This window comes from Zosterops lateralis (assembly GCF_965231275.1).
Source record: "Zosterops lateralis genome assembly, chromosome: 3".
NCBI classification, from domain to species: Eukaryota; Metazoa; Chordata; class Aves; order Passeriformes; family Zosteropidae; genus Zosterops; species Zosterops lateralis.
In genome coordinates, this window is record NC_139764.1 from 87414969 (window position 1) to 87430552 (window position 15584).

The 15584-nt window shown below is 36.8% G+C and overlaps 1 protein-coding gene across 1 annotated transcript in view; it reads left to right on the top strand.

The window, feature by feature from the left end:
- The window catches only part of EYS (eyes shut homolog), a gene marked incomplete at both ends in the record, with an annotated part of 727941 nt that overhangs the window by 697652 nt on the left and 14705 nt on the right, over positions 1–15584 (top strand). Inside the window, 2 exons of the mRNA XM_083857640.1 lie at positions 3542–3716; positions 11301–11473. Coding sequence (XP_083713766.1) covers positions 3542–3716; positions 11301–11473 — 348 coding nt within the window. The remainder of the gene's footprint in view (positions 1–3541; positions 3717–11300; positions 11474–15584) is intronic.

Consider the following 15584-nt stretch of genomic DNA (forward strand, 5'->3'; position numbering starts at 1 on the left):
TTTGACAACAAATAGTACTAAAAGGAGGAGTAAATGGCTAAAGAAACTCTCACCACAAAGCTGAACTGTTGAAGAATCTCTCTCATGCTGAAAGAGCCACCTCTTCACATAAATGATCTGGCAAAGTAAATAAAATTGCAGGTACTGCAGTCACTTTTTAAAAATAGACTAAACCCAGAGTACAGTAGAGTTCCAAATAGATACAAATATAGTCTTTCAGTCAAAGTTTAAGTTCATAATAAACTAGAATACATTACAAGCCTGCCAGGGTTAAGGCTACTTACCTTTATGTTCCTGCACCACCAGTGTCACAGAAGGAGAGTTCTGAACTAGTTTTTAGTCAGTGCTGTATGATTCATACAAGCCCTCTGGGTGTTTGGGTCACAGCTTTGCAAAATCCTGAGTAGCCACCGTTGGGGCCATCTTTTAGACCAACACCCCAACCCTCCACAAGTCACAAACAGCAAAGAAAAACAGGGGAAAAGGAAAGCATTTAAGGATATGTAGGATTTAAGAAATCTGTAACTTCAGTACTGCTCTCAGATAGAAAACATTTTATCAGTGTATCTCTTTCTGTGAGTTCTCCTGCTGCATTTTTAGTACATCTTGAAAATGCCTGCTTTGTGTACTTTTTAGCCAAATTATCACTAAGTGCTTAGAAGTAGAAGTAGGTAAGGGATCCTAGCAAGAAATTATGGGAAAAAATCTTTGTGTGATAAGGATATAAAAAAAAAAAAAAAAAAAAAAAAAAAAAAAAAAAAAAAAAAAAAAAGTAAAACCAAGCAGTGAAGTCATACATTTTATGATAATCCCTTAAGTTTAGTTAATCTATTGTTAGTGGCTCTTCAGTGGTTTATGATCTCTGCTAGACTGGGGTGAAAGCTATAAAATAAATTGATAGTAAAAAAGGTCAATAATAGAAAGGACTAGGTGTGGTCTAAGAAGTCACAATTCAAAAGATTGCAAATAAAAAGGTAATATTTCATCTGTGACTGTACAATCTTGGTGTCTGATTTCAGTTCACTTGCATAAAACTCTGACATTCAGAATCATGCCAAGTTTAACTCACCAAGTTGGGAACTTCGAGTTCCTCTTGCAAACTTGGCTGTGTCAGGAAACCTCTCCATTATTCAGAATAGTTGGCAGTCTCTCATGAAAAGGGGCCCAGCACTGGTAGAGCAAAGGAAAATCAGGTCAGAAAGAAGGCACATTCATCAGCTGATCCCTCTGCAGAAGGTTGTATAGTGCTTGTGACAACAGGCTCAAATTGCTGCTCTGACTCGTTAAATAAAAGATTCAGTTGAACTTAGAAAGCCAGGCCAAAACAGTCTTGTACCTTTTACATGCTTTGTTTACCAGTGCTCAAGAACTTTTCCTAACCTAGATGGCACAGTTAAACTGTGGTTGGTACACTTAAACCAGTCATAAACACAAAGGCCCGTTTATTTTCCATGATGACCTTAAAGTCCTTGGGGACTCACTGTGCTTTCTGTTGTTTACGCAGAGCTCTGGGCTGCTTTTCCTTAGCACTCCAGCAAGACCCAGGAGAACAGAACATGCTTTATCTGCTGTTGATAAAGAGATGAAACATTAGTTAGGATTCACCAAGCATAAGGTGGCCTAAAAAAACAACCCTGTAAAAAGCAAAGAAGCAATAATATAAAGATTGCGAATAATCATCAAACTAGGTATTTTAAAGTTATTTATTATGAGTTTCTGAATTAACAGTTATGTGTCAATATAGACAGAGCTACAAAATGTGTGAAATATGGAAATAGCATGAGAAGGCTACTTTCAATAACATCATGAAACTCTGGCTAACTCTAATAGTTATCTTGCTGTAGATATTACTTATATTTTTTCAAAAAAAATGCAACTGTAAAAAAAATCACATTGTACATTCATTGAGTCTTTCAGATGCAAGCCTTCTTTTGTGATTTCAGTGAATCATGCAAAAACTCATATTAAGTGATGCTTTTAAAATCAGTGTAATGATTACTTGCAATCTCCATATTATATCATTTCCCTGCTTCTAATATTAAGCAGAGAGCCTCTGGTATGCACTGCTGAATACCAACTCTTGTGATTTCAGGCACTGTGGGAATTCACTTTGTCTCAGCTAAATTTTATAAATCAGGTTTAGAAAGGTCTGAGCATTTTCAAATACATTTATGTACTAGTTTAACTAATGTGGTTTAAAACCTGATTTTTGGTTTGAAATTGTATATATATTTATGTATAAATCTGGATTACATTTCAAAAATGTTTAAGGCTACCTTTAAATGTGACTATACATCACTTGGATGCTGGGGTATATTTTGAAAGGATTTGATCCAAAAAATATATTATATGGAATCATCTTCAGTTTTGCAGTACAGAAATAAGTACATGGATCCATAAACATGATCCAGAAATACTGGTGACTTTAGCTCACAGGCTAAGTAGGAGCTGCTGGGAAGTAGCAAGTAGGGAACACTACTGCTTCACTCTGAAGCTTTAGCTCCTCCTTTCAGTTGGGATACCAATGTATCATGAAATTAAAAGAAAAACAGAGCAGAGATCCAGGCACTGGCACTCAATCATCTTTAAACAAATAAGTTATTACAGTATTTGCTGCCAAATATTCGGTCTGTGACAACTATTGTTTACCTAAACAATTCTTTTGTGTGTTTAGGGACTTGGAATAATCTTTGGATCATTTCAAAGACTAGTAGTAGCCTAATGGTGTAGTCTGCATGCAGCTGTACTGTTCTGGAGAGTACTAAAAGTTTGATAATAAAATTGTGACCATGCCAGGTCACTTGGCCACAGGACCATGTAACAGGCCCAGAAGTTTTTAGTAGTATATGTTAATTTTTAAAATTATTTTCTGAGCTTAAGGGCCTGAAGGAGCACCCTACATGGCTGCTCCTACAAGGCCCTTAAAATGGCAGGTGTGACATGATCTGCATGCACAAAGGACTGAAACATTCACTTGAAAAGGGAAGAATTTGAGTCATTAGCTGAAGGGGTCCTCTTCAGCCTATGGAAATTCAAGTCCACATTCCATGCTTGCATTATACTATTTGGTGCCATCTGGATTCTATAATATTTCATATTAAGCAGATTTCTTGCTGTCTAGTGTTCTCTTTTTTTCCTTAGGTTTTGAGGCTTTGGTCAGTTGGTTGGTTGGTTTTTTGGTGTTTTATATTTTTTTGGGATCTGTGACTGGTTTTATCTGATATAGACACATTCCTGGAAGAGCATGAGTGTGTAAACACAAAATTGCATCTAGTCACTGATTTTATATTCTGTCTATTCCTTAAGAAATTATTTCTCTTGTTTTACCCACTATTAAATTAAGGACTTCTGATCATCCACTCATTTGCCTGAACAAAAAGTAGCTGGCCTACCTTTACCTCCTGTAGATGGTATGGTTGCACATTCACTGAAGATATTCTGGAGGAACCCATTCACTGAGGGTTGATGCTGTTCTGTTGTTTGGTTTGTTTTGACTTTTGCTATCTGTTTTAAACTTAATTTCTTTCTTTCTACTTTTGAGGTTGCATTTTTGAAGTTCAGGTTCGCACCAGCCTTAATCAAGGGTTTAAATCACCAGGAACTCCAGAAGGACACCCCAATTCTGGTCGCAATGTTGGACAATGTAAAGATGACCCATGCAGTTTAATAAAATGCAGAAATGGTGGCAAGTGCATAGAAACTGGCTCTACTGTTTAGTAAGTATATCTATATACATATATATTTTTAGACACAGCATAGACTGTCTCTAGACTAATGATTTTGGCAATTTATTGTGTTCATAACAGAAGAAGGAAGGAAGGAAGGAAAAGGAAGGAAGGAAGGAAAAGAAAGAAAGAAAAAGAAGGAAAGAAAGAACTTTCATTCACTTAGACAAACACATTAATAATAAAATATTAAAATAATGTTAAGACCATTTCTGGGAAATTTTTAAAGAAATTCCAGTGGTTCTGCTCCACTGAAGTCACTGATATCCAGACTTACTAGGAAATTCATGAGAAGAATTAGATGTGTGACCTTTTTTAAAACTAAGTGAGCAGCTGGGATATCAGAGAAGAAGTAGTAAAGAGGAGAGCTTGACAATGTTAATATCCAACTGATATTGGATATTAACAATGGGGCAAAAATAGGTAGCTTCTGTTTCCTGGGAATTATTATTTTTCATTAAAAAAACCTTTGTGGAGTAAACCACTGACTGTCCAACATTAGAAAATTCTGAGCTGGTTTAAATCCATAGGAGTTCCAAATATTGTTTGAAGTCTCTCAGTTCATCTCTAAGCTGCTCACCTGGCTGATCTATGGGATGAGAGGGGGTAGCCATGAGAGGCTGCCCAAAAGATGAGTCTCTGGTCTTCCGCGCCTTGTCTCTCAGAGCAGATGGAGATGAGTGCCCAGGCTGTATGCACAGAAGGAAGAAGTACATTTACAGTTCCAAATTACTGTTGAGTGTCAACACTTCCATTGTAATAAATTTTGTTTTCAAACACTTTGTACTGTAGCTGTAAAACCTTTGCTGATGAGCAGTTTTTATTTTAAAAGTATCTGCCAAGATTAATTATGCTTACTTCCCCTTATGTGCTTTCACATGTGTTCATTTATTTCCATATATTTGCATAATTTCTTTTAAAAAGAGAAAAGTGCTGATTTAAAACTTGTTAAGATACTAACTGAAAACATTGCAGACAGCAAGACAGATTCGAATGAGAAAAGAGGCTTCACACTGTGGAGCCTCTGTATGATGCTTCTTAAAACAACAAAAACTTGTCATTCTGTGTGCTATAAAGAAAAAATTTGCATATCTGTCAAACTAAAAGCAATCTACTAACTCTGTATTGGAGAGACAATTATATGGTAATTGGTTTTGCTGCCTGTGACACAAATCTTCACCTGTAAGAAAATTGGTACAAAAAATCTGCTTTTAAAGCTAGTAAACTGTATAGTTATTTGGAGAATTGATCCCAAAATTAGCACACAGATTGCTCCCCATTCCCCTTATGAATATATTTATATCCTCTTAAATACAGTAATGAATGAAATGCTTTAAAAACATAATTTGGAATTGATTTCTGATTGTTGCACTGCTGCATGTCACAACTGTTGCACTTTGCAGGATCCTCCCAGAGCTGTTAAACCCTTGACACTTGATCTTTCTTAGGAACAAGAAAGGATAATGGTCATCTTCCCTCTTATGAGCTCATTAGAGGTGATAAAAAACCAAAATTGCAAGACAAAAAAAATTATAAATGTGGGCTGAAACATCCCACTCCCACCCACCCACCTAAATCCTTGCTTCAGTAATTTACTCAGCTGTGCTAAGTTGCCTTCATGTCTATAAGGTGAAACACCACCAGCAGCATCTAGAACACATTTGGAAAGCAGGTGGCAGGCTAGAATGGCAGCTGGTGACAGGAAAACATAGTGAGCTTGGTATTATAGGCAAAGTTCTTTTTCATCATTACAATTTGTATTCCAGATTAGGGATTATTCTAAAATTTCTAGGGCATTGGGGGAAGGGAGGAGAAGGGGGGTATATAGTTTGGTTTTTCTAAGGTTTGTTTGTTTGTTTGCATTTAATTTATAGTGACCTAGTACTGAATTCTATTCCTGTCCCCACAGGTCTTCACACACTAGGTATGTGTGCTTGCAGGTACCAGTAATGGTCACGTTTTCCTCTCACAGAAAATGTGAAGCATTGCCAAAGTGGCATGGATGTAGCTTACATATAATTTCTGTCAAAGCAGAAGTACAAAGTACAGTAGCTGTCAATACTGTCTCTCAATATATTTTCCCAGAGGGAACTTCTTTCTATTTTCAAATCATCTATGCTCCTTTGAAGAGCAGAGTCCTTGAGGGAACTGGATTTGTGTTCAAATATTTTCTCTGCTGAAATGAGATCTCTCCAGAGGTTCTGGTTGCTGTTTTGAGCTATTTTTATGTCTTGCTTTCACCACCCTGCCAGAAAGTGTGCAGTGCTGTTAAGCTGTAGATTCAGTTGCTATAGGGATAATGCTTTGATTTAAATAGAAACAGAAATATGCAGCATTAATCTTTACATTCTGGCCAGCAACAGAGCACAACTGCTGTGTTTTAACCAAACAATGGGGAAGTACTTGAATAATAAAATGAAGAATATAATTTTCAAGGGACAATAATATGCCCTATTATTTTATTTATGGCACAAAATCATAGAAAATAGAAAATTACATATAACAAGATGTTCTGCAACGTGTTGTGGCTACTTTTTGTTGAAAGTGAAGTAAGAAAAAAGTTTATCTTGTGTGCTGTTTGAACAGAACACATTTTGATCAGACAAAATGGAGAGGATTCAGTCTGCTAAGCATGAGCACGTAGTGTCACTTTAGACACCCTTGGATAGACATTTGTCCATCAGCTGCTGCTTCAGAAGAGTTCAGACTTAGAGTAAGTTTCCTGTCATATCTCCAAGCCTCATGTGGATTTCCCAGTACTCTACAGCTTTCAAAGAGCAACAGCCACTCAGGTTTCAGAAATTAAATCATACCTTATATGTGTGGGGTGGCCCATAAAAGTAGCTTCTGTAGTCTCATTATTAGGCTAGATTCAATTAAAATAAATTAGCAGTGCAAGGACAGAAACAATATGTAACACAAGGACAAACTTTCATACTCTGTGAGGAAAAGACATTTAGCTGTTTAATCGTTGTGGTTTAAAATAATACAAGTTTCTATTTTGGAGGATGAATTTGCTATCTAAAATTTTTCATCCAATTTGCTCTATTTAACAGGACATTTTTGCAGCATTCCGTGGTTCTCTTTGTTTAAACAGAGCTGGTTCTCTTCCAATCTTGTTTTCTTCAGGCTCCATCTTTACCTTCTAGCCTTCTGCTTTTTGCTAATGCTCTAGTTTTCCACTGCATGAATTTAAAACCATTCTTATTAAAAATTTCCTTCCTTGCTCAGCATCTTTCCACTACAAAACAAATTCGAGAGCTGTATCCAGAAATCTCCAGTGTATTGGGAAGCCTGATGTGGCCAATACATGCCAATTTGAATCTGAGATGTCCTGCACTATCTGAGATACTTATATGATGTTGAGAAATGTTTCAGTTCCTCCTGGAGAAGTGTTTGGAGGTCAGACAAGATGCCCTAAGGAGTTTCAGATGTCACTAAAAATCTGCCTAATTTCAGCTGGTGTAATCAATTTGATAAATTAATAAAGCTTAAGAATAAAGCTTCTGATCTCCATTGAGTATATGCCTATCTTACATACAGAATCCTAAATTCAGGTGTCAGAATGTGCAGAACTGGATACTTCCTTTTCTTCTATAAGATTACTTGTTTGATTTCACACCATATTTGCATAACTACAGGAAATTCCAGATTTATTAGCGTTGTGAACAACATTTTAAATAATATATTTCCTATATCTAATGGAAGAATGGTTTCTGTTTAATTTGGGATCCAAGTAATCTTTCCAATTCTTCACAAATCCTTTAGGATCTTTAGTTATTTCCCTATAAAGTTCAAGAAAAGCTTCTAGTTTGATCAGGATTTTGTGTAGTACCACACAGACACACTTCTTACATATTTTATGTGTAAGATTACTTTTCATTACTTTTTTTACTGTTGCCTGAATTTAGATGAAAAATTTTGGGGTTTGGTTCATAATCAACAGTGACATACACTTATCATTCTTACTTATGTAAAAGCTGTGTTATTTGTTTGAGAGCTTATTTTGGCTTTGGTAAGGGACTTTGAACCTGAATAAGCCATTTTATGAATACTGCATGACACTTTAAAGGATTTTACAAGAAGCAAAAAAGAAAAATCCATTAAATTAAACTACCCTTGAGCTTTCTAAATACAAATATTTCAGAACTTGAAGTGGTATATGAATTTCCAAAATTTAAAGTGAATTTCTTTTGCTTCCTATACTGTCTGACTTTGCTTCCTATGTTTACTCTGAAGTGCATCCTATTAAGATTCCTTTGCAAAACCAGGTGATTCAAGATTATACAGTTTGTTTTCAGACACACTATCAAAGTTGTATTTGAAAGCCTTTCTATCCTTTCCCACCTAAAAACATATATACTTTGGGAAGAAAAAAAAAAAAAGACATCTTGGCAGTTGCTCTGGAGATACTGGTATCTCAAGTATAGAAGAATTAATTTAATCCATGTTCTTCAAAAAGCCCGAAAATAGGTGCAGTGACATTGTCTCCTAAGACACATAAACATAGAGTGTCTCCAGGTGAGCTATATGTGTAAGATCCAATTAGAGTCAATGAAGATCCAGGCCTTTCCAGTTGTCTAAACACTGGCATTCTAATGGCACAGGTCCTGGCATAGTTTTCTGGTCTTCACAGGAGCACAGAAAGAGAGTTCTCCAGAGGAGCACAAGTCTTCTGCAGCTCTTGTGTCTTTTCTGCTGGCTCACACACCTCTGACATACAGATCAGAAGGCTAAAACAAAATCATTAGTCTGTGTTGAGGCAACTGGATGCAGGACTTTATCATTAGGGTCATGCACGTGTTGGGTTTTGGGATGGATAGTGTTCCAGTTCTTGTGACTGCTCCCACTGAATCACCATTGATTGATTAGTAGATGAACTCAGGCAGTTACTCGAGGATCCCATCGCCTAAGCTTGAGCATTCTGTCAGGTCTCTGTCAGAAACTTGTCTCCCTGGCCAACAGCTGCCTCTCTCATATACCTCTAGGACAACTGGAAGCCAAGTGGGCACCTAATGTAACATAAAATTAACTGTCTTAATCTCAGAATGAATCTCACTTCTTATACCTAAAGAAATATAAGAAGCATCTGCATGATGCTCTTAGTCATAGTTTACTTTTAGGTAGTTCTGCAAGGAGCAGGGAGTTGGACTCAATGATCCCTATGAGTCCCTTCCAACTTGAGGTATTTTGTGATTCTAAATGTGTCTTTAAATCCATGAGAGTCAAGTCACTAGGGAAAGCTATTGAGCTCTCCTGGTCTGGAAAAACAAGGAACCAAAATCAGGAAGACATAGAGAAAACTAGACACTGCCTATTCCTTCACCTCTGTAAATATTAGGATATTTTAGATCTAAATTTCTCAACACCAGTCCAACTTGCTTAGGTGTGTTAAATAGGCTTCATTGGTTAATAGACCATTGTAACTGTAAGCCAGCAAATGTTCAGCTCTGTGCAAATAAGTTTCAATTAATTTAAAAACCTGACTTCTGTTAGGTCATACAATATGCTGGTGTCCAGTGCAAGCTTTCCCAGCCAGCTCTCTCACCGGTCAGAATATGGAGGGTACAGCCTTGTACCTTTGATGTTTGGTGGGTCTGAACCTCAGACTGAAACGTGGTAACGGTGTGGAAGAAGGAGGACTCTCACGTGGGAAGCAGATAGGTTTATTCAACCGCGAAGCCCACGTGAAGAGTGAGCTCAGGGGCTCAGGTTGCCCATTAAGTACCAGGGGCATCTCCCAGGCAAGGAGATACCAAGAACCAATCTCAGGGAAGAGGGGGAGTGACCAAGAACAGAGGACAATTGGCAGGGCCATCTATGAACAGAAAAGGGAGTTGGGAACTTGATGCCTGGCTGAGTCACCCTGAAGCCTCACTAGAACTTTTCAGGCTTAGGGCATGGTGGCAGTGATTGGCAAGATCCATCACCAGGGAAAGACCACAGGGAACTGGGGATGGGGGGTGTAGGGGTAAACCATTACAAAATTAATAACAAAACATACAGAACTTTGGAAAACCCCAAAATGCACACTGCAACAATACAAGTCAAGAATTAAAAGAAATTTAATCAGACATACACAGACACAAGCCAGGGAAAGGAGAAGACCCCTCATGGATGATGCCCAAGAGCAGCAGCAGCCTCCCTCACGGCACAAGGAAGAGGCACTGCTGCTTGCACTCAGGGAGTTAAATCACTTCCCCTTCTCAGTAGCTTTCATGCATCAAAGCATAACATTTATAGCTGAGACAGAAAGCATTCTGATGCTGACTTTGATGAATTGAGGTGCTTTTGCTTTTGCAAGGTCCTGTCTTCTTTTCCCCTTCATTCCAAATGGCTATTTATCACTCTGAAGAGTTTGTTGGCTGGGCTTTGTTTACATGTTGTCTGATCTGAAGGTCTGGTGAAACAGTAGTTTCACAGGGTCCTCATTATGTTTTATGCAGAAACAGTGGGCTGATTAATGGAGGATATGCAGCTCAGTCAGTGTAAAGAAAAATTCAAGAGTTTGCACAAAACAAAAATCCAAACAAACGTGGACCAATCAAAACCCCGCCAAAATATATGAGTTTTCATTCTTAGCCTTGAGAGAGGAAACTTCCAGGGAAAAATCCATAAGAGTTTTTATTCAGGTGAATAATTTTTTAATCATAAAGTGATACAAAATGCTAGAATACAAACAGGTCTAATGTATTTAAATGTAACACTTTAGTAAGGAGAGCATTTTAAACATCAATGCCAAGTGTATTTTGTCTTTAACAATTTCTATAGAATTCATACTAATTCAAAATTTATAGGCTAGTGTGACTTTTTTGGGTTTGTTCCCCAGCCTGGATGAAAGAAAGGCATAAAGTGTATCAGGCAGTAACAAGTTCAATGATTCAGTCAGTTTAGAAAATTCATTTTCGATATAGATTTACAATCATAGATGTATGAAATCCAGATTGCCACCTCTTTCATGGTCATATCCACTATCCTCTTTTCTGTCAAGTCCTTCAACAAACCTACATCTGATACGCCAGTTATAAGTTATAAGAATTTAGAAAATTAACAATGACTAAGTGAAAAGCAGTTGCTAAGAGACTCCTGTTAGTAGCTAAAATTTGTAACTGTTAGCAATTCTCTTATGCTGGTTTTATTTTTATGACTGTTTTTTTGCTTCTTATCGTTCCCTTTTAATGTCCACTTTAACTCCCCCTAGTTTATGAAGCCAAGGCCTTTTGGAGTTATTTGTAGAGCAAAACAAACATAAAAAAGCTAGAAGCTTTTCTTTTTCTTTTTCTTTTTCTTTTTCTTTTTCTTTTTTTTTTTTTTTTTTTTTAAGAGGTGCTAATATTGTACTGTTAACATTTAATATAAAATATTCACTATTATGTAAATTTTTCTTTTATAATAAAATGAACATACCAAAAAGTTAAATGAGGAACTTGGTTGCTTCCCCTCCCTGTTAACCATTTTGAATCAGGTTATTAAATATAGATATGCAAACTTGAAAGTCTTGAGTAGATTGCTACTGACATGTTGATTTCTTTTGATAATAGTGTTGCATTCTTTCCTTTCACTTACCCTCCATAGCTGCGACTGCCTCACTGGATGGAAAGGTGCATTTTGCACAGAAACTGTTTCAGTGTGTGAACCTGAGCATGATCCACCACATCTGTGTAAGCAAGGCAGTACCTGTGTGCCTCTGCCTAATGGCTACACATGTCACTGTCCTCTTGGAACAACTGGTACCTACTGTGAACAAGGTATGTCAAATGCACAGTACATTGTACACACACTTATGTGATGTAAAACCACAGCATTTTGCATTAAATCAATTAAATATGACATACTTTCACAAAGTAAAAAATAGATTTAAGAAAGTGATGCTCCTTTCTACTGGAAAATGTAATTTGAAGCAATGAATCATAAGATATTGTTTCCTTTTTCTGCCTATTTTTAATGCCATTTTTCCTTCCATTTTTTCAAATCATTCAACCAAATTCACAAGCATGATTTGTCAGACATCAAGGGGACAGGAAGAATTGCAGAGCAATGTTATAGTGCTTAGTTCAATTCCCAAGCTCACCGTAATGAAGTATGATGGGAAATACACTTGAGATCACAGTAGTGGTACAGAAGAGGGAAACATCTGGGATTTTATCCTATTTCTACTGATCCTAAAGGAGAGGTTCCTGTTGACTTCACAGCCTATTGGGTAGGGATGTACTGATAATGATGGCAAAACAAAGATGTAAACATCACTGTAAAAATCCACAAGTGATTATTCTCCCTGGCTTTCTTTCAACAAGTCACCCTCAAGATATGTCCTCAGTTTGCAGGTGTTGCATTTCTTACCCTCATGTAAAGGAATCCTTTATCTGTTTTCTTCTCTGAGAGATTGTGCAAATGAATATTCAACAAAGTGGATACACAGGTGCTACAAGCTCAGGGACTTTTCCTGCAAGTGCCCAAAGTGCCTCTCTGTGTAAAGAGATGTTGTACAGTCCACACCTTCTATTCCACAGCTCTTAGATTCATGTTAATTTTACAAGCTTATGTTTTCCTGTTGAGAAGATTTCTGTACAACTTCTGGAGAACTCTAGTTACTGTTAAATAGCTGCCTTTCCAAACTGCCTGTCAAGGTCCAGCCTCCTTTGTTATGTGAGTTTGAAGCACAAAACTGACAAGCTGAACTGCATTTCACCTGATTTGCAGTCCTCACCCTATAGATGGATAGTTTTTAAATCCCATTACATGTGGAATTAGTAGGCTCAAATTAAAAAGAATATAGCTTCTGGAAAGTTACTGTTGAGTTCTCTATTCCATGCAAGAATGTACTTGCTTTATTGCCTCTGCTGCAACAGCTGTTCAAGGCTCTTTATATGAACTTTTCAATTTTGGATTCTCATTTCAAGTGAGCTTTTCAAAAGTAATGCCATCTGGGTTCAGGATACTGATCATCTATACACAAAGCAGGTAGTTAATCAGGTAAACACTCCTGTGTTCTGGTTCCAGAATACATTTGGATCTTCTTATGATGACCACATTATCAGTACAAAACTTATATTGGAGCAAGAGAAAAAATTATTTCTTACAAATTGTCTTTCTTGTAGTAATTCTTCACCCGGTAAACACATTAGGGGGTTCTCCTCTGTTTTATTTAAAAGCTTTCCTTTTATGAATAGATACTATGGATCTTGACCAAACTCTGTGTCCTGTATTTCACCTTACTCTGTGGCAGAATAATGAATTATCATGAGATTTTTCAAGCAGAATAATGAATTATCATGAGATTTTTCAAAGAGCAGTTTGCACTTTTAGTGGATGGCAAACTGCTAAAAAACAGCTGCTTATCAAGATCGAATATCTCATCTCTGGATTAACAGTGGTTATTGGAGCCAAAAGAAAAAGAGACAGAGAGCAATGAACAGCCCAAGGGACTGGGACAAAACAAAGGGTAATTAAAGGATGAGGACTAATGAATGTACCAGAAAGAAGAAAAAATGTATGAGAAGAAGACAAAAGAGATTTTTGAGGCAAAAAAAGTGCAGAGTAGAATAACAAAGGGTAAGAACAATCAGGGGTTTACCAGATATTAGCAATTGGTAAAGACAGTACAACAGTAAGGACTGCACAGGAACAGGTGTGCAAGCAAGTCCACTAGCAAGTGTTCAGTGGTTGGAAAACTAAGTTAGAACAAGATTAAACACAGGGAGAGAAAGATCATTTAAAAAACACAGGTTTCATACCACTTGTGGCCTGAGACTCACAGGGCTTACTCGATCATCTCACAATGACCATTGCCAATATGTAAATTGAGCAATATTCTCAGGAGGTTGCAGAAAGATGTGTGTTATTTCATGTGTTTCAAATGAAATATCAGAAATCAACCCACTTGACAAAGAGAGGGTAGCAGTTTCAATTACTCTGCATTTCCTATAGGCTGTGCACAGCCAATTCATGTTCAGGAAGTAGTGCAGTGATATTTTGTAGTCTGAAATGTAGAAAGCAGATATTCCATTGTATATTTCAACCTGACAAAGAAACTACCAGGATTTGCCTTTCTCAGAGAAAGATCAAGAGGATCAGCAGGTAGACAGCACCCTGGTCACTGGCAAATAGGAAGATGCCTGTAAATTTTAAGACCAGTTTTGGGAAGGCAAGCTCCATAATAAGAACTAGGAAAGAAGGACAGGGATGTAAATTAGATCAGAATGGGCCTAAGAAAAAAGCCTTGTCATGCAAGACAGAGTAATACACTTGCTCAAAAACTTAAAACTCCACTTCTTGGGTGCTCTGTGTTGTCCAAACCCATTAACACTCATACAACGAGAGTGTTAGGTTTTGAAAGGTAACACTGATATAAACAAACAAAAATATTATTCATTTAAACTTCCAGAAACAAAAGTGATTATAATGAAATGGGAAGGAAATGGAAAATTTATGGAGTCTTTTTTACTTGGTGTTAACATTGCCATTTGGGCTCAAACCACTTCTGAGACTGTTTGTGACACATGAAGCAGCAAATCATGCTGTTCTACTGGTTTGAAAAGGTCACAGCTGTGACAGTAACACAGCAAAGCCAGCCCAGCTCCTGAGGTGCATAAATGGCAACCAAACATTGCCATGATCAGGCTCAGCATTAATTCATAGTTAGCACTCCCATAACCACAAGTATTAGGAATATGGGAAAGTAGTTTATCTAGAGTTTTTTTTTTAAGTAGTTTTCCATGACACCAAAACATGAGGTTAATAAAATCTTTTGGTCATTTGACTTAAAATTTGTAACTGAAGCACCAGACAATTCCAACTTTTCTTCTGGTTAAGAAATGAAGCTTCAGCCTGCAGCAGCATAATAATTTATTTATTTCAATAACACACAATATTCAAAAGCAAAAAGAGTTTCCAGTAATTTGTCTGGGGAGTCTCCTGCATGGCTTTGCACACCAAATTCCTTACTTAATTTGTAAGGAATTTGTGCCAATTATTACCTTTGTAATTAGATATTTCAAAGGGTTTCTGAAGAGGGAGAAGTGTCTAAGGACCTGCTTTTTTCAGTTCACCTGCAAGTATATAGTAGACCTGTTGGTTTCACTGTGATTATTACTGTGAGAAACAGTGACCAAGATCAAATGTCAAAGACGATTCTTGCTGAGAAAGAAGGAACAGTGTAAAACACTTTTGCAGCAGGTAGTTTGATTATACAGCATATTGCTACATATGTAAACACAGTATCTTTTTTCATAAATAGTAATTATTAAGGTATGTGAACATTAAAATTACAGGCATTATCCATAATTACAGTCTACAATTATATTCTAATTTCTACTGAATTCTATCTTAGCAGCTTATTCCTCTCATAAGAACTGTGTGCCTATGTGCAGCCAGTAATCCTGTCTCCAGCAGTGGCCAACAATGGAGGTTTAGAGAAAAAATTAGCACAACAACTATATACAACATCTCCCTGAAGCACTCTTAGCATCTAAACATATATGGCTTACCTTTTTCTTTTGTTTTTTTCTTGCCATTTATCTTAATGGATTAAATCAAGTCTCTAATCTTGTCATAAACAGTATCACCAAAGGCTATGAAAAGCTTGAACAAAAATAATTTTTAGGTCAATGAAGTTCCTCTTACATTCCTTTACATATTGAGATATATTTACACATAATATAGAGTTTCTATAGGTACTGAGCATATTTATTTCCCAGATAATTTTGTAGAGGAGTGAAGAAGACCTATAATTTCAGATTTGCTAATTGTGAGATAACAGATACTGATAATGTTCTCATTTAAGGGGACAGCAATGTAATATTTGAAAGATTCCATAGATGGCACTATTGGAGAACACTTGCCAGTGGTGAAAATAAACGG